The following is a 19,682-nucleotide window of genomic DNA, read 5'->3' on the forward strand; positions in this document are numbered from 1 at the left end:
TCCATACTTCAACAGGCACCTTGCTTCCTTCTAGATGGTGTTTCCATTTTAATAGAATCCATCTGATTTCGAAAGCCTCTTTTTCCCAGATTGCCCATCTCCTTTCGCTTTCATTAAATTTTTTCGAGGTGTAGGCACAGGGTTGCAAGGCCCCATTTTTGATTCTTTTGCAGTAATACAGCTCTGATGACCAAGTCACTGGCGTCAGCTTGAATTACAAAGGGCTCCCCTGGGTAGGGGTGCTTTAGGACCGGTTCAATAGCAAATAGTCTTTTTAAATTCTCAAAAGCGGTTTGACAGCTCATAGTCCATGATAGTGGTTGGATAGTCGCAGCTTCCCTCCTCCTTTGCCTGTTTTGAGTAGTTCTGTAAGGGGTAGGGCAATCTCGGCAAAGGAGGGGATGAATTGACAGTAGAAGTTGGCAAAACCTAGGAAGCTCTGGAGCTGTTTGCGAGTCTTTGGGGGCTGCTATTCAATTACAGTTTTCACTTTGGCTGGGTCCATTTCAATGCCCTCATTGGAAATTCTATAGCCAAGATAATCTAATTGGGTCTGGTGAAATTCACATTTTGACAGTTTAACATAAAGCTTGGCATTCAATAGTTTCTTTAACACTTCTCTCACCAGCTTTATATGATCAGTCATATTCGTGCTGTATATCAGGATGTCATCAAGATACACCAGAACCCCTTTGTATAAATGACCATGTAGGACTTCATTAATCCTGCATGAATACGGCTGGGGCCCCCTGTAGTCCAAATGGCATGACTTTGAACTCATAGCTCCCAATAGGGCACTTGAAGGCAGTTTTCCACTCGTCTTCCTCCTTTATTCTCACCTGGTAATATGCCTCTCTCAGGTCTAATTTAGTGAAGACATTCCCCTTAGCTAGGTGGGTTAGTAAGTCCTTCAGGAGGTGGAGGTGGAGGGGGTATTTATTTTCCACACTCACAGGGTTGAGACCCTTATAGTCTACCAGAGACAAAGAGACCAATCTTTTTTTTCTTTAAACACAGGGGCCTCCACTGCAGACTTGGCCCATTCAATGAATCCCCTCACTGGATTTTTATCCACGTATCGCTGCATCTCCTCCATTTTGAGGGAGGACACAGCGTACATTCTCAGTCGTGGGAGTTTGGCTCCTGGCAACAGTTCGATAGAGCAATCATTGGGTCGGTCAGGAGGCAGGGCATCACATTCTTTCTCACTAAATGCCTCCGCTAGGTCCTGGTACTCATTGGGGATGAGTGGCTCACCTGGTGGCAGTAAGGCAGCCATATGTACTTCATCATTAGGTGGGCTGAAGTTTCCTATAACATCTGTTGAATCAATGGGGGATTTAGGCCCTATAGGTAGCCTCACGGTTCTCATTCGTTTCTCCCACCAGATAAGTGGCTTCCATTTGTCCAACCAAGCTAATCCTAGGATCACAGCCTCAGTCATTTTTGGAGCCATTAAAAAGTGAATAAACTCCTAGTATTCACCTATTTCTAGGCGTAGGGGCTCAGTTAATTGCATGACTAAAGTCCCTCCCATCAGGGAGCCATTGGCTTGCTCAAACCTCACAGGTTTGGAGAGCAGTTTTGCCTGTATGCCCATTTTCATGGCAAATGTCAAGTTAATGACGCATTGGGAGCATCCAGAATCAACTAGCACTTTTAAATCTACCTGTGCCCTTAGGGATTATGAGTTTGGCAGGTAGTGAGAAAGGTGGGACCATCGGGTCATTCTCTCCTTTGTCGTCACTGTTGAAAGAGGGTAGAGTGGGGGCGGGTCCAGCCTGAGTCCCGGCATCCTCCTGTGTGGGAGATGTGATTTGGGTAATGGATTCCTGAGTGATCCAGTTGGATTTCTCTCTTGTTGGCTGCTGGGCAGGTTTCTTTCTCACTACTGGTCCTGGTCTATTCTGCTTTTTGGGAGTAGGGGACTGGGTAATTCGCTTTACGATATCGCTGCTGTCTGCATCGAAAGCACTTGATTGCAGGTGGCTTGGGTCTTTCAGCAGTCGTAGCAGTCTGAGGTTTTCGGGGGTGGTGGTTGCCATTTGGATTGTCTGGCCTCTGCTTGGCTTCATGTGAGGGAGGTTTCTTGTAGCAGGCGACCTGAATGTCTACTCTTACCTCTGTATGGTACCACTCTTGCAGTTGATCAAGTACTGCTCGATAGATGCATGCCTGAGAGAGATGATCGTCCAACCCTTCTTTGAAGTGGTGGACTAGGGACCGCTCAGGCCACCTTTCTATGTGGCCAGCTGTCTTGCAAAACTTTCATACATACCCCAGTGCAGGCTTGCCGGCCAGTTTTATCTTGTGGATTTGTTCTTCTGCTTTGAGGGCAATGGATGGGTCCTCAAACCTTGTTCTCAGTACTAGGAAGAAGAGGTGGGGGTCTTCCAATTCGGGGGCTTGCTCATTATATAAATTATTCAGCCATTCAGATGCCTCTCCCTCTAAGCTGGATGCAATCACATCGACCATAGCAGCTGGGTAGGTACAGCGGTTCAAATGAGAGTGCACTTGGTTGAGAAAAAAAATCAGTTTCTCTGGGTCTCCATCGAAGGTTGTTCTAAAGGGTGGAGCAATCAATGGCTGCTGGGCCCCCCACCATGGCTGTTGCACTCCCAGTTGCTGCTGGGCCTCCACCCTGGCTGCTGCTGCATTCCCAAGGGTTATACGTTCAGGGGCTGTTGCCATTCCCCCTGCTGTTGGTCTGACGGGAGCTGTGGCATCCTCAATTGCTGTAGGGCCTCCTGTGGCCTCGGAGGGAGTTGTTGCTGGATCTCCATCATCTGCGGGCCCCTCAGTGGTTGCTGTACATTAGGGGGTGGTGACCATCCCCCTTGCTGCGGCTGTCCTCCCACCAGTTGCTGGTCTTCTGACCTCTGCATCACTCCCAGTTGTTGCAAGGCCTCCATTAGCTGCTGCAGGCTCAGAGATTGTTGATCTCCCACATGCAGGGGCTGCCAAATTCCTCATTGCTGCAGGGGGCCCAGATTCAGTGATCGATATGCACACCGGTCTGGGCAACTGCCCAGGCCCTCACATTGTTGATGGCGGTTGGGGCTTCTGATGGGGTGGGAACTGGAGCTGTCTCTCTTTGTGGGGCTGGAGGCCCTGGTAGGGGGCTTCAGGGACAGGAGGACTACCTGATCTGTGAAGGAGGGGCTGGGTGTTCCTATCGGCAGGGTTGATGGCTGCCTCATCGATCATCCTGATCGCTGGCGTATGGGGAATGGGAAGGTTGTTCTCTGCTTCTCATTTCTAGCCCCTCAAAATTTTCCACCAGCTTCTCCAGTGACTGACTATTAGCTGCAGACAGGTATTTCCACTTATCCGAGTCCTCAGTAGCAGACATCCTGGTAGCTCTCCCCATCTGGGAGGCTTGAAAAAGCTCCTTCTCCACTGGCATGCTGGCTGTCACTCCCGCCCCTGGGATAGCAGCTGCTGCCGGGGCACTAGCTTCAGGCATTTTCTCTTGGTCCATGATGAAATCTTCCCCAAATCTTTGTCACCTTATCCCTCTATTCTAGGGATAGCGACTGGGGCTCAGGACCCCTATATAGTTAGGAAAGCTGGAGATTTTTGCTTAATGTCATGGTTCCGACAGATGAAACTCTTCAAAGAACTTTGAGGCATTGTTTACCTTAAAGAATTTTTATTTGAGCAGCATAGCATCGGCACATACATAAGCAAAACCAAAATCTGAATTCACCTCCCTTTAGCACATAGTATCAAACACAATTCCCTCCTCTAATTAACAGTCATAAATCACATTCTCCAATTAGTTTGAAATGCAGGCTTTCCCTTCAGTCTTCCAATCTGCCATTTCTTATCATCTTTTATTTCAAAAGCTCTGAGTTCACACACTATTACAATATTGTTATGTCTAACTAACTCCCATCACATTCCTCCTCCCCCCCAGTATCATCTAATTCTAAGACTAAAGCCTAAGAAAGAAAAAGGCTGCATCTCCATATGTTGTCAAAGCAAGAACATTCAATGTTAGCAGCATTGACACTGAGCAATATAAAACACATTCAATTACATTTTATTCACTTATTTATAAAACCGATTTTTTCCACTGGCCTTCGAATATTTGCAATATGTCGAATGTGGCCCTTAGACTGAAAAGTTTGGAGATTCCTTAGTTACAGAATCCTCAAGAAATTCTGAAACACGACTCAACTGTAGAAGGGACACCTAGCAACTATGACAAAAGTAATATAGTTCCCCCTTTTTAAAGTCTTGTGAAATGTTTGGTCCACATTTCATGTATTCTTTGAGGATTTCTATACCTTTTCAGCAGTAAAGAAGGCAGCCAATTTAATTCCTTTATTTATTTATTCCTTTATTTTCTTTCTTTAAAAACCTCACTGGAAGTTTTTAAGAAGAGATTGGACAGCCTTTTCTCTGGAATATTTTAGGGTCTCCTGCTTAAGCAGGGTATTGGATTAGAAGACCTCTAAGGTCCCTTCAAACTGTTATTCTGTAATTCTATATTGCATTGAGTATAGATTTTCTTAGTTGAACTTCATTTTTACTAGTAAGAATTATATTATGACAACCTTGTTATAACAAGTTTTTATTGGTTTTTCAGTTTTACATTTGAGTATTTGGAAAGCAGTGTGGTAATTGGATAGTCAATAGTACAATAACAAAATCCTTAGTACATATCTCAGGTTACATCATCAAAAAATTCCTTCTCTATTTCCCTTAACATTTGCTATATCATATTTAAGCTAGTAAATGTCTAATTATAACAAGCTCAGTTAAAACATTTATCATTATATTTTTGCTTATTCATATCCATATCCTGTATTTAAATTTGACCTGATTTTTAATTTTTAATCACAATATTCCAATTTAACCTTTAATATCCATAGTATTTAAATTTCAGGTAACTCAAATTTCCTTTATTTCACTATATAAAAATTATAATATTTAAAAAAAATACCTATTACTTACTTGAATATATTCTTATTTTATTTCATAAACATTTTCTATTTCTCATCCTAGTACATCACTACTTACCAATGACGTATCCTTCATTATCTCAAATCCATCGTCTGTGTTATCTGGGCTAAACAACAATTCGAAGCTATTCCCTAATAATTAATTTTCATTTCCCTTATAAATCTAAATCCTCAATATTAGGCAACCTTGTACCACTGAGTTATCACATTCTTGTTGACACACATATCAAGGGGATAAAGAGGTTTAATTACATTGATAGATGCCAAACTATAATAAAACGAAAAAGGAGACATTAATCAGAAAAGGGAAGAAATTGCTAAGAAATTCTATGAAATTAGAATTGCTATTACAATCCTTTACATTTAAAATTACAATTAAGAAACCTGAATAGAGTGGGTCAAATCAACATGATGAATTAGATTTCAATAAATTTAGGCATGTAGAACGTTTCCTGAAAAAAAAAAATGTTTCTGCCATAAGCACAATTTTTTGACTCTCTCCTAGTGAGGAAACTTATAAAGACCTAAGACTGGTGCTGCAGGTGATGAGCTCAGTGCTGACCCTTTGCTGTGGTCTTCTCTTGGAACTGGTGTTGTCTGCCTGAGACTTGGCAGGGATCCTCCCTGCCTGAAAGAGGAGGATTTCTCCATTTAAGATCTGACTTTGCTCTAATTGTTGTCAGTAACTGAACAAAAGTATGGGAACATCTTTGTCTTGACTGATCCCCAGGCTGTCCCAGTTGATCTCTGTTCCAAGAAATTGTAGTGGTAATTTTTTAAAAAAGTTTTTCCCTTTTAAGTAAAACACAGAATAAAATAACAATTGAAACAATGATACACTACTCTAAATATAAGGGGCGTTTGTTGCTAATGAATAAAAATACCCTGCCTATATTTAAAATGGCAGATGTGAGTTTATTTTAAATCAGTTTTATATGCATCCAGGAAAAGAAGTATCATCTTAAACTCCAAGTAGCTGAGCCTGGTCGAGAGCCAGATGAGGCTTTTAAATATGATGTGGCTATTCAAACACCTGCTAGAACCAAATGATGCTGCTCTAATACATTCTTTTTCACTTGTACTTTTACCGCTTTGGATGTCATGGGATCTGATAAGTTAAGCACGTGAAAGGTGAATGTTACCTATCCTTGGCTGGATTCAGATTTCATCCAATCAATATAGAGTTTCCTGCTTGAGCTCCAAAGTCCCTTCCAATTCTATTATTCTGTTAATCGGCTTAATGTAAGGATTTATATAGTTTGTATGGTGTAGGATTCAGTACTGAATATTACATAAAGTTCTGATAAAATGTCAACACTTACCAAAATGGAGCATGATCATGAGCATTAACATAAACACAAACATTCCACTTTTTTTTTCTCACCTGAGGGTATGAAGACAATGTTTATTCCAAAGATGGTATGAGTCAGCCAAGTATATAGACCATAGAATCCAGCCATTTTGAGAGATGCATCAAATACCCCTCTGGAAGAACATAAAAGCCAGTAAAAATGCTACATCAGACTGCAAGATTAATGTTTACTTAGATAATGATGATAAATACATACTTATCAGTTCCTTCAAATTAAAAGCTATTTGTTATAAATTTGCTTAAGAATAAAAATAAATCCATTGTCAGAGAAAAAAAGAACACATAAAATGTTCTTTTTTTTGTTAAAGAACTGTTTATGTCTTTTTCTTTTTGATAATGTATGCATCAACATTACTACTTCTTTTGTGTTTTGTTCTTTTTTTCTTTTTTTCTTTGGTATTCTTAATTGTAAAGCAATACATCTTTTAAAAAAGGGTAAAAATAAATCCAAAATTTAAGGACTCACATTTTTAATCAGTCTTTTAGTTCCTCAATAGTAGAAACTTTTACATAGAAATAAGTTGCAAACACTGTCTTGATTTCTTTTGGATTAGGTAGTTTACCTAATCCAAAAGAAATCAAGACAGTGTTTGCAACTTGGCATAAATATTGTGAAAAATGAAAATTAAACAATTTAAAAATCAGAAATGGAACAGCACATTCTTTTTCAGTACTGTGATAATTACCTGGTGTTTTCCCTCTTTGGAATATAATCTTTTCAATAAATTTTAATCACAAATTTAAACTTTTAAAAGTTTTCAACTATAGCAAATACTTTGGTAATCGGTATTGCAATAAATAAGAAATTTATTTATATAATGCTCCCTTTTCTATCAATTGTAATAATGTTTAACTTGTATGTTTGTTGTAAATATTTTTTAAAAATAAGAAGAAGCACTGTGACCACTCTAATTTGTGGAAAGATCTTGCCTCACATTTGCTGTATTCAGTTCTTTCCTAGTAAAAGTACCTTTTCTCTAATACTATGGAGTGGTTTTCTTTCCTAGGGATTGAACGGAGGCAGCCCTGACATTAGGGGCAGCAAACAAGATCTGCTTTAATGGTCAACCTGGAGACATCCGTCTACCGTGGAGACTGAGCATCAAATGTCAAGCCCTGGGAGCAAGCTGGAGGACCCTGGAGTTGCAGCAAGGGGAGCTGAACCACAACGAGAAACATGTCAGATGGTCACTGGGCATGGGGAAGAGGGAAGACCCCCCCCTTGAGGAAACCCTGGAGGAGGCCATGCTAAACCAATCCCTATTCCTGATACAAGAGGTGATGGAGAGTCGAAGAACCCAGAAAACCCTCGCACAAATGACTACCCAGGCTTCTTGGGTCACCACGAACCAAACCGTAGACTGAGCTACTAGAGTGGGAGCCATGCCTATCCCACCTGGACAAATGCCAGTGCAAGCAGTGCCATCAGCAGCAGTAGCTGCTGCAAAGTCCCTCCACCTGCAGGGGTTGCTCCTCAGAGACACTGGGCTTCAACGGCTCCAGCCTTGGGGGTGATATATGAGAGAGACTCCGAGCAATTGGGATTCTTCCTGGCGCAAGTTTGGAACTACATTCAGGAGTATGAGACTGAAGTGGGGATGGAAACAGCCCAAGTAAGATGCGTGACTCAGGTGCTGGAGGGTACAGCTACCGAATGGATGGTTTTCCTCCACAATGACAATGCTCCCCAGTTGTGGGACTACAGCCATTTTATGGCAATCACCAACAGTTCAAGGACTCAGAACGCAGGGATGTATGAAGACCATTACCCAAGCGTGGAGGTCAGTGGCCATGTACATCCAAGAGTTTTGAGGGTTGATGGGCCAGCTAGCCACATGGCCTGAAGAGATCCTGATCGAGTGCTTTAAGGATGGCCTCAACGATGAAGTCTACCACATCTGCATCTCACAGCCCCCCCCCTACAGCACTGGTATGTGCTGGCAGATTAAGTGGAGATTGATTTCGCCAGAGGTAGCCATGGTTGGAGCAAGTCTTCACCCCCACTCATACTTGTAAAGAAGCCCTAAAAGCTTCAAAAGGGGACCAGCACCTAGGTTGTGGTCCAGAGCAAGTTTCAAGTCCGGGAAGGAGGGGCACCAGGCTGCACAATGCTGCTCCACCAAAACCAGCCTGAAGCCTGTAACCATCAGTGGAAGGAAGGCTGAGAAGCCTTCACCACAATTCAGCAAAACAGCATTAGAGGGAGTAGAGATCCTTGAATTTGCTCCTCCTGGCAGTGGGGGGAGGCTGGGAACTCCAACCTCTCCAGAGGAGAGTGACACCGATTCTGATGACAACCCCCTGATAAGTCAACATGTAATCCCTATGATCATCCCAGTGAGCTAGTGGTGCCCTCATGAGGCACCTAGGGGACTATGTTGGTCATATTGTACTCAGCGTGCATGAGATGTGTAGTCAGTCCAGAGGTGGTGAAAAAAATGGGACTGAGGTTAAGTAGACTTAAGGTCCCCATAGCTTTTTGCCAACTAAATGGATTGGTGGCAGGGGGAGGCCCAGCCCATTCGTGACTAAGCCAGTGGAAATGGGGATGGGGAGCCACACAGAGACTTTGAGTTTTATAATAGTGCCTGGCATGGAGAAATGTTAAGTCTGCTTTGACTTACATGGCTTCATAAATGGAACCCTCATGTGAATTGGAGGAGGCTCCTAAAAATCAGTCTCAAACTTGGGGGGAAAAGGAAGGCGACTCCAACCCCTAAGAAACAAAATGCCATGGTAAAGAGGAAATTGGATGCTGCTATGCAGGAGTGCCCAAAAGGGGAGGAAAAGATCCTAAATGAATACTGGGACTTAAGGGAGGCATTCAGTGAATGGGGCTCTGATGCACTGCCATCACATCACCCCACGGACTGCAGCATAGAAATCCTCTCTGGAGCAAAACTCCCCAAGCCTAAGATCTACTCAATGGCCCCAAGTGAGCTAGACACGCTTTGCCCCTTTATTGACAAGAATTTGAAACATGGATTTATCCAACCAGCTAGACCACGAGTGGCAGCCCCAGTGTTGTTCCGGGAGAAGGATGGGACTCTTTGCTTCTGTGTGGATTATAAGGGGTTCAACACTGTGAGTGTGGACAATGTTTATCCTCTGCCTCTGATGAAAGGCATGCTAGTGCAGTTGGCTAAAGGAAGGATTTTTTTTCTAAACTAGATCTAAGAGAAGCGTATTACAGGGTCCACATCAAGGATGGCGATGAATGGAAAACTGCCTTCAACTGCTCTTTGGGTTGTTTCCAGTTCTGAGTGCTCCTCTTTGAGTTACAGAGGGCTCCTGCTGTTTTCATGCAGTTGATCAATGAAGTGCTGCATGAACATCTGTACAAAGGGGTTTTGGTGTACTTAGATGATATTTTGATATACACTGAAATTATGGATGAAAACATAAAACTAATGTATGCAGTTCTGAAAAACCTCAGGGCAGCTAAGCTATATGCTAAACTGTCCAAGTGTGAATTCTACCAAGACGAAATTGACTATTTGGGGTATTGCATTTCCCATGAAGGGATAGAGATGGATCCTGAAAAGGTGCGGGCTGTATTAAAATAGATATCCCCTGGGCAAGACCAAAAAGATCTTCGACAGCAGATCTACAGGCCATGCTCCAGAGGCTCCAGGCCGGTGGAGATGGTCAGGTTCCTGACCTGGAATGTTAATGGCTTAAACGTGCCCCAGAAACGAAGAAAGATTTTCCATTATTTGAAACAACATAATAATGATTTGATATGTTTGCAGGAGACTCATATAACTTTAAAGGATTCTAAATTTTTGATGAATTCCCGTCTGGGCACACATTTTACTGCTCCAGCCCCTGGGAAAAAAGGGGGAGTGGTAATTTATGTGAAGAAAACTTTTTCAGCTAAACTAATTGAGGCTGATTCTGAAGGAAGATATCTTTTTGTGGAATTATTATTACAAGGCCGAAAGGTTCTTATTGTTGGACTATATGCTCCCAATCAACAACAGAAACAATTTTATAAGTTGCTGCATGGCAAGATATCTCAGTTGGATTATAAATCGGTAATTTTGATGGGTGACTGGAATGGGGTTTTAGACCCAACTATAGACAAAAGAAGTTCCTCTAAAACTTTTATTCAAACTAAATTACCTATGACTTTCTTTGATTTGAAGGAAGAATTGGAGCTTATTGATATTTGGCGAGAAAGGAATACAAGTGATAGAGACTTTACCTTTTATTCTGATAGACACCAGTCATTTTCAAGGATTGATTTTTTTTTGATTACTAGTGACTTCCTCCCTAGAGTGAGGAAGGTGAAAATTTTTCCTAGAACATTGTCAGATCATAGTCCGGTGTGGATGGAGTTATATTCGGAAGACAGGAATAGAAGATCCTGGAGATTGAATGAGAACTTATTTAATCGGGAGGAGTTTGTACAAAAGTGTAAAGAACATTTAAAGGACTTTTTTACTATAAATATGAATAAGGGAACATCGATGTCTATGGTGTGGGACGCTAGTAAAGCATATATGAGGGGAATTTTGATTCAATTGAATAAAGTTTTTAGGGAAAAAGGGTCACAAAGACGTAGAGAAATAGAAGAAGAGATCAAATCAAAAGAACAAGAGTTGGTTCTTAACCCTACTGATAATAATTTAAAGGTATCTATAAAGATGCTTAAGGAACAATTTAACATGTTGATGGCAGATCAGGTGGCTACCAATCTGTCGTATATGAGACATAATACTTTTTGCAATGCGAATAAGCCTGGGAGGTGGTTGGCTTATCAGTTACGAAAGAAACAGAAAGCTAGAATTATAGAGAAAGTAAAATATAAAGGTACTGAGGTTTTTCAGCAAGATTTGATTAAAAAAAGCTTTTTGGACTTTTACACAAAATTATATTCAAGTGATAATATAAGGGGTTTGGATATAGATAAATATTTACAATCAGTACATTTTCCTAGACTTTCAGAGGAACAACAAAATGGGATGAATAGTTTAATTACTGTGGAGGAAATTGGCTTAGCTATTAAGCAGTTAAAGGTTGGAAAGTCTCCTGGAACAGATGGACTGACTTCTAGGTATTATAAGATTTTATCTGAAGAAATGATAGAGCCACTAAAGGAACTCTTTAATAGTATTTTGTTGGGTATGCAAGTTCCTCCTTCTTGGAAAAGAGCTTTTATATCACTGATTCCGAAGGAAGATCAGGATCTTACAGAGCCTAAGAATTATAGGCCAATTTCATTATTGAATGTTGATTATAAGATCTTTACAAAAATTTTGGCAAATAGATTAATGCAGGTTATGAAAGACTTGATTCATAGTGATCAAGCAGGATTTATAACAGGGAGATATATGAAACATAATGTTAGACAAATTATTAACTTAATTGAGTACTTGGATAAGAATAATCAGATTCCTGTGGCTTTTATCTTTTTGGACGCTGAAAAAGCTTTTGATCAATTGGACTGGCAATTTTTATTTTCTTTGGTAGAGAAAATGAATTTTGGGGATAATTTTTTACATGCACTTAAAGCTATATATCAGCAGCAATCTGCACAAATTGTTGTAAATGGGGGATTGACTGAGAATTTTAATATTCAAAAAGGGACAAGACAAGGATGTCCATTATCCCCATTGTTATTTGTTTTAACATTGGAAATTTTATTGATTCAGATTCGGGAATCGAAGTTAGTTAAGGGTGTAAAGATAAGGAAGAATGAGTATAAATTGCGGGCATTTGCGGATGATTTGGTTTTAATTTTGGAACAGCCGAATCAGGCGATTGATGGTTTATTAGAACTTATAACACAGTATGGGAATGTTTCTGGTTTTAAAGTTAATAATTATAAGACTAAGATATTATCTAAGAATATGTCAGTTAAAGAAAGGGAAAGTTTGATTAAAGCCACAGGTTTTCAGATGGTAAAAAAGGTTAAATACTTGGGAGTATATCTAACTGCTTCAAATGGAAAATTGTACAAGAACAATTATGAACCACTATGGGCAAAAGTCCAAAAGGATTTAATAGATTGGAAAAAATTGCAATTGTCATTGTTGGGGAGAATTTCAGCTGTAAAAATGAATGTTCTACCAAAGTTTCTTTTTTTGTTTCAGATGATACCTATTCTTAAAAAAGAGGCAAATTTGGAGGAATGGCAAAAGGGTATCAATAATTTTATATGGGCCGGGAAGAAACCAAGGGTTAAATTTAAGATATTACAGGATGCTCGAGAAAGAGGGGGACTTAAGGCACCCAATTTGAAATTATATTATGATGCAGCCGCCCTAACTTGGTTAAGTGATTGGCTTAATTTAACAAATATGGATATTCTTTTTTTGGAAGGTTGGGATTTAATATATGGTTGGCATGCATATTTAATTTTTAATAAGAAAGTTGATCGGACTTTTAAATCACATATTTTGAGGAATGCCTTACTTCGTGTTTGGAGGAAGTATTATTATAGATTAAATTATAAAATACCTATCTGGGGGATTCCCAGACATGCAATTGAGGGAACCTCTAAGGGGACAAATTTTGATAAAATTTCATATAAAGAATTGTTAATTTGTTCTGGTTCGAATTGGCATTTGAAATCCCTAAATGTATTAAGGCAGCAAAATATTCTACAGTCATGGTTTCAATATTTACAAATAATGGATAGATGGACTGTAGACAAGAAAGAGGGAATAACACTAGAAGATAGACAATTGGTTATTCAGATTAAAAACCAAGGTCCGGCTCATATAAAAAGAATATATAATGTTTTATTAGAGTTAGATTCGGAAACAGAATTGGTTAAAGATTGTATGATTAAATGGGCTCAGAATATACAGGAGCCGATCTCATTGGATTTATGGGAGATAATTTGGATAAGAAATGTTAAATTTACACAAGCTCAAAATTGGAGAGAAAATTTTTATAAAATGTTTTATAGATGGCATTTAGATCCTAAAAAATTATCTTGTATGTATTCCAACATACAGCCCAAATGTTGGAGATGTGGCAATAATGATGCGACATACTTTCATATTTGGTGGAATTGTAAAAAAGTAAAGGCTTTTTGGATTATGATTTGGTGGAACATTCAAAAGATTTTTAGAAAGAAGATAAAGTTTACTCCTCAACTATTTTTACTTGGTATTTTTGTTGACTTAAATGAAAAAGAAACTACTTTGATGTTGAATTTATTAACTGCAGCAAGGTTACTAGTAGGTCTATATTGGAAGAAAGATTCTTTGCCTACTTTAGAAGAATGGATATTTAAAGTATCTAGTTTTGCAGAAATGGCAAAAATTTCTGCTTATTTAAAGGATCATACACAAGAAAGATATATTACTGTATGGGGAAGGTGGATAGATTATATTCAGAAAAAATATGGAATTAAAAAGTTTTATTTATTTTATGAATGAATATCAAATATTATAGAGAATTGTTTTATAAGTTATGGAGTTAAAGGTTAATTATGATATTTTTTTTTCTTTCTCTTTTTTTTTCTTTTTTTTAATTATTATAATTTTCTTTTTCTTTTTTTTTCTTAACCCTGTATTCTGCTCTGGGAAGTGAAGGGAGGGGGGGTGGGGGTGGGAGGGAGGGTAAGGGGGGGTTCTCTATTTTAAAATTTTATTGTATTTTTATAAATGATTGTATGTTTTAAAAAATAAAAATTTTCAATAAAAAAAAAATAGATATCCCCTGCACCAGGAAGCAATTACAGAGTTTCCTGGGTTTTGCCAACTTCTATCGGCAGTTTATTCCCTCCTTTGCTAAGATTGCATTGCTCATTACTAACTTTTTGAAGACTAAGGGTCAAACTAAGCCTAAATTCAGCCAACTTCTTGGTCAATGGAATGCCAAGCAGTGTTCAAAAAGCTCCAGCAGTTGTTTGCTGCTGAGCCCGTACTCAAACACCTTAACATTAATGCCCTATTTCTTATCCAAGCAGACACCAGTGATGTGGCTGTAGGAGTGGTGTCGCTGCAGGAGAATGCGCAGGGGGCCCTTCAGCCTTGCACTTACATCTGCAAAAAACTGACAGTCTGGTGAGAAGGAAGTGTTTGCAGTGTGATGGGCACTACTAACTTGGAGGCAGTTCCTAGAGGGGGCCAAACGACCTTTTGTGGTGTGGACTGATCATAAAAACCTTGAGGCCGTGAAAACCCTGAGAAAGCTATTGCCCAAACAAGTTCATTGGGTACAATACTTTAACCAATTTAATTTCTCCTTGTGGTATATCCCAGGGGGAAAAAAATTCATGGCTGATGCTGTCGATATAACAGTACTAGACCTAAGGTAATCTGACCTGTCATTCCTTTTAAGCAGATAGCTGCTCCAGTGACTACCAGGGCCCAGGGAAAACCAGAGCCTGAACTGCCAAGTAAACTATGTGAAGAGCTAAAGGAAGCATTGAAAACCGATGAGTGGTTTCTATCCCATAGAAATGATTGTACTATTCGTGATGGTCTAACATGGGTTGGGGCCAAACTATATGTGCCTTCTAGCTTGAGGAATGTGCCCTACAATGTGCCCTACAATGTGCCCATAATTCAAAAACTGCTGTACACTTTAGGTATGTCAGTTTGTCAAAACACTGCACTTGGATAAGTGCCAATTTTGGTGGCCATCTTTGAAGAAAGACATTTTTGCTAGCTGTCCCATGTGTGCAGTGGCGAAAGGATGTCGGGGAAGCCCACTGGATTTCTGCAGAGTATGGCTAGTCCCAGGGCTCAATGGAAAGAGATACCAGTAGATTTTATAGTGGAATTACCTGAGAGTGGGGGGAATACTGTTATTTGGATTGATCTTTTCTCAAAACAAGTACATTTTGTCCCTTGTCTTAAAATTCCATCTGTTAAAATACTTGCTAGACAATGTATCCAACATGTGTATAGACTACAAGGGGTCCCAGACAACATTATTTCAGATAGAAGGGTACAATTTACTTTCCAGTTTTGGTGGGAATTTCTTAAATTGTTAGGATTAAGCTCCTCCCACCATCCTCAAACTAATGGGGCATGTGAAAGAGCCAACTCAGTTCTGGAACAGTACCTCAGTTACTACATTAATTGCCAGCAGGATAATTGGGCTGAACTTCTACTATTTGCAGAGTGGCATACAATAATTCTGTACTTAGTAGTACTGGGTTCACTCCATTTAAGGTGGTCTCTGGTCAGGACTTTGTGGCTATGCCAGAGCTGCCTCAAGAAAAATCTCAAATACCCTCCTTAGCTGAGTGGATAGATCAAGTACAGAATACTTGGCCAGAAGCCCGTAAAGTACTAGAGGAAGCACATCAACTCAAAAGAAACAAGCCGATAAAAAAATGCATGAAGCCAAAAGATTTTAAAGTGGGATAGCGTTTACCTCTCCACAAAATACATACAATCCACCCAACGTCAAAGTAACTGAATCCTAAATATGTTGGGCTATTCCCCATTGTTAAAGTTAATTAATCCAGTATAAGAATCTTAAACGTATTCACCCAATATTTCATTGCAGTTTATTGAAACCCGAAACTGTATCACCTCTTGGTCCTGCATCTGTCACCCCATCTGTACCCATTTTCATTGATGGAGAGCAGCTTTTTGAAGTTAAAGAAATATTAGATTCAAGGAAACATGGAGGGAAAGTCCAGTACCTAGTTGCATTGAAACCCTTTCCCCCTTTGCAGTCTGAGTGGGTAAATCCTGAAGATGTCCATGCTCCTAAACTACTCCAAACATTTCATAGAAAATTACCTAACAAACCCTGAGTGTGGACCTACCTTTTCTTTGGCCATGTATTGCCTTGTTTACCTGTGTTTACTTGCATTTCCTTTTTGGATTATGTGGCAATAGCCCTGTTAAGGGGGCCGAATGTCAGCCAGCATGTTGCTAGCTGCCACGCAAAGGGGAGAAAGGGGAGAGATGTGCACTTGTGGGGGGAGAAAAGAATCATTCAGAAGGGGACCGTGGAAAGTTTTCATGAAGCTTTGTAACTGCTGCTCGCTTGTGCTTTGCTTATCTCTCTTAGCTTTGGTATGCAGACGAAAACATACTCTGGCCGATGTGACCTCTGTTTGCCTAGATCAGTGATTCTCAACCTTTCTAATGCCGTGACCCCATAATACAGTTCCCCATGTTATGGTGACCCCCAAGTGGGTGTGGCTACCAATAAAAGGGAGTAGGACAGCTAGGGAAAAGGGAAAAAAATGGCGGACAGCATGGTTTGGTGACCCCCGTGAAATGGTCATTCGACCCCAAATGGGGTCCTGACCCACAGGTTGAGAACCACTGGCCTAGATGCAAGGAGAGTGGATTCTAGATTTGTTTTCACTTGCTATTTCATGTGGTTTTTCTTCAGATCTTACCTCACTTTTGCTGTATTCAGTTCTTTCTTAGTAAAAGTACCTTTTCTCTACTTTCATAGATTCAAGGGTATTTTCCCCCTAGGGACTGAACGGAAGCAGCCCTGACAATTAATTATTAATAGTATAAAAAAAAATGGCAGCAATGTTGTATATTTTAAACATATACTGAAAAATTATTACTTTGATTTGGGTGCAATGTTTATAATTATAGGATAATAATCCAGCTGTTTTGTAAAACAGTAACCTTACTACAAATTGTGAAGAAAGTATCTGTGGTTGATTTTTTTCAAGCAAAACCTAACCAATCAAACATCTACAATTAAAAGACTATTCTTATCATTAAACATAATTATTTGTGATTAATATGGAGAAAATGGAACATATTAACAAAAACATTTTTTTTAAAAAAAAGAAATTACTCATGAGCAATAGTTAACAACTTCCTGGCCAAAATAATAAGTATTTTCCAAAATAAATTAGCCTATATCAGGAAACATAATTTTCAAGAATTTTAATGAATAGCCTGTGTGCATGCACTCATGTGAAAATATCACACACACTAAATTGCACTGAAGCCGTGACAACATGCAACTTAGTAATGTGCAATATCACCACCAGAGCAAGCAGCATGGCAACTTCAAAGAAGGGTTTGGCACATTCAAAATGAAAGAGCATGCTACTTTGGAAAGGACAATATTTCACATAGAAGATATACATGCAGTTCAGAAATACATATTTTCAGTTAGTTCTGCCATTAACATGAAGAAACTGAGGATGATAAGCATTTTTCTAGCTTTAAAAATAATACTATTCAAATTAAATTTTTACAAGTTAGTAACAAAAAAATATATAGTGTAAACCAGTGATGGAGAACATATGATGTGAAAATTGAGAGAGAAGAAGGCATGCTTTGTGATGTTTTCAGATACTGCAGAAGCCACAGAAGAGCATTCTCAAAGCTGCATCAAGAAAAAAGGTTTTGTGTGACCTTGAGTAAGCCACAGTGTCTATCAATACAAAGAGAATACTGCCTGAAAAGTGGCATGCAACGGATTCTGGGAAGTGCTGGGCCACAGGACAATTGCACTGTTCCTCAAGGCATCTTGGAGAATGGCACTCCCTGAGTGCCATTGTTCAGAGTGGCCTAGATAGGGCGGAGATAAGGAATTGTTTCTCTTTTGTTCAGTGTCTCTGTGTGTGTGATATACACAAGTCAAATTAAGCATTTTCTAAATTTTTGATTCACTAAGTCAATAGATTTGCCATCACTGGTGAATCACCAAGAATATATTTTTTGACTGAGAAGATTCACATTGAGGTTTATCTATACCTAAAGATCATTAGTTCCCTTTGAATTAATTACTTTTTGTTGGTACAAACTATCTCACTTGTATTTTTTTTTTTTTTTACTCTTAGCGACTGACCCAAGGCTACCCAGCGGACATCATGTCAAGACAGAAGTAGAACTCACAGTCTCCTGATTTCTAGCTCATCTCATTGGGATAAATATATAGAGAAACTGTGCTGTATTTACTGCCTTGACCTTCTGGGGAAATGTGGAACATTAATATTTCAAAACACTGAACAAACACAACCACACATAAACATTGAATAAACACAAACGCATGGTGAATATAGTTACTGATAGAAGAGTTAATTAAGAGTATAGTTAATTAAGCAGCAAATATTAGAAAATTTGAATATTACAGGTAGTCCTTGAGTTAGGAGTGCAATGGAGCCTTTCCATTCCACTCATAACTCGAAAACTCATAGAGTAAATCTTGTACTTTGATTCCATGGATGAGAATCCTAAAACAACTCAAGAAACTTGGAAAATTTTGAAAAATGAGATAATAAAAGCCCAGTCTAGCACAATACTAATAAAGAGGAAAAATAACAGCTCTCAAAAGAAACCAGCATGGCTGCATAAAGAACTCTCTGACAAATTGAAAGATAAAAAGGAAAAGTATAGAAAGTGGAAAGAGAGGCACATAACTAAGTCAGAATATCAGCAAATAGCCCGAGCCTCCAAAGATGAAGTGAGGAAAGCCAAGGCTCAAAATGAACTAAGGCTTGTGACCAAAGTCAAAAATAACAAAAAAAGCTTCTTTCAACATGTAAAAAACAAGAAAAAAGTGAAGGAAACAATGGCAAGAAGGTGACAAGCAACAGGGAGAAAGCAGAACTATTTAACTCGTTTTTTGCATCTGTCTTTACACAAAGGGAAAAAACAGACCAACCTATCAAAAATAGTGCTATAAAAAACAGAATAGAAATGCAAGTTAAGATAGACAAGAAAATGGTAAGTGAGCTCCTGTCCAGCCTAGACGAGTTGAAATCACCAGGACCAGATGGATTACACCCCAAGGTTCTCAAGCAACTGGCAGATGTGATCTCAGAACCACTGAACTATATTTTTCGAAGATCCTGGAGCACAGGGGAACTACCAGAGGACTGGAAAAGAGCTGATGTAGTTCCCATCTACAAAAAAAGAAAAAAAATGGACCCAGGAAATTACAGACCTATCAGCCTGACCTCAATACCTGGGAAGATTCTGGAAAAGATAATCAAACAACGAATCAGCGAACACCTAGAAGCAAACAAAGTCATTACTAAAAGCCAACACGGGTTTGTCAAAAACAGATCATGCCAGACCAGTGGTTCTCAACCTGTGGGTCGGGACCCCATTTGGGGTCGAATGACCATTTCATGGGGGTCACCAAACAACCCAGTCCGCATTTTTCCCCCCTTTTCCTTAGCTGTGCTACTCCCTTTTATTCTGTTGGCTTTTGAAAGCCAATAGAATAGACTCTCTTGAATAGAGTCTAATTCTATTGGCTTTCAAAAGCCAATAGGAATTATCCAGGCTGTCTCTGCCCTGCTGAGCCCGCGAAAAATCCCATTCTGCAAACGGTGCTGCTGCACCAGTTGAGTAGTCCTCGACTTATGACAGGTTGAGTAGTCCTTGACTTACGACCGGTTGGGTTTTGCGGCATTAAAAAGATTG

General features: G+C 39.5%; 1 protein-coding gene across 3 annotated transcripts in view; it reads right to left on the reverse strand.

Moving 5' to 3' along the window:
* Window positions 1-19,682, reverse strand: part of TMEM245 (transmembrane protein 245) — a 241,257-nt gene that overhangs the window by 10,832 nt on the left and 210,743 nt on the right. For all 3 annotated transcript variants that reach the window (XM_039331992.1, XM_039332002.1, XM_039331984.1), the window contains exon 14: window positions 6,358-6,458. In XM_039331992.1, the coding sequence (XP_039187926.1) occupies window positions 6,358-6,458 (101 nt within the window). The remainder of the gene's footprint in view (window positions 1-6,357; window positions 6,459-19,682) is intronic.

The sequence above is a fragment of the Crotalus tigris genome, unplaced genomic scaffold (assembly GCF_016545835.1).
Source record: "Crotalus tigris isolate CLP2741 ecotype Arizona unplaced genomic scaffold, ASM1654583v1 scf7180000017623.1712378, whole genome shotgun sequence".
NCBI lineage: Eukaryota > Metazoa > Chordata > Lepidosauria > Squamata > Viperidae > Crotalus > Crotalus tigris.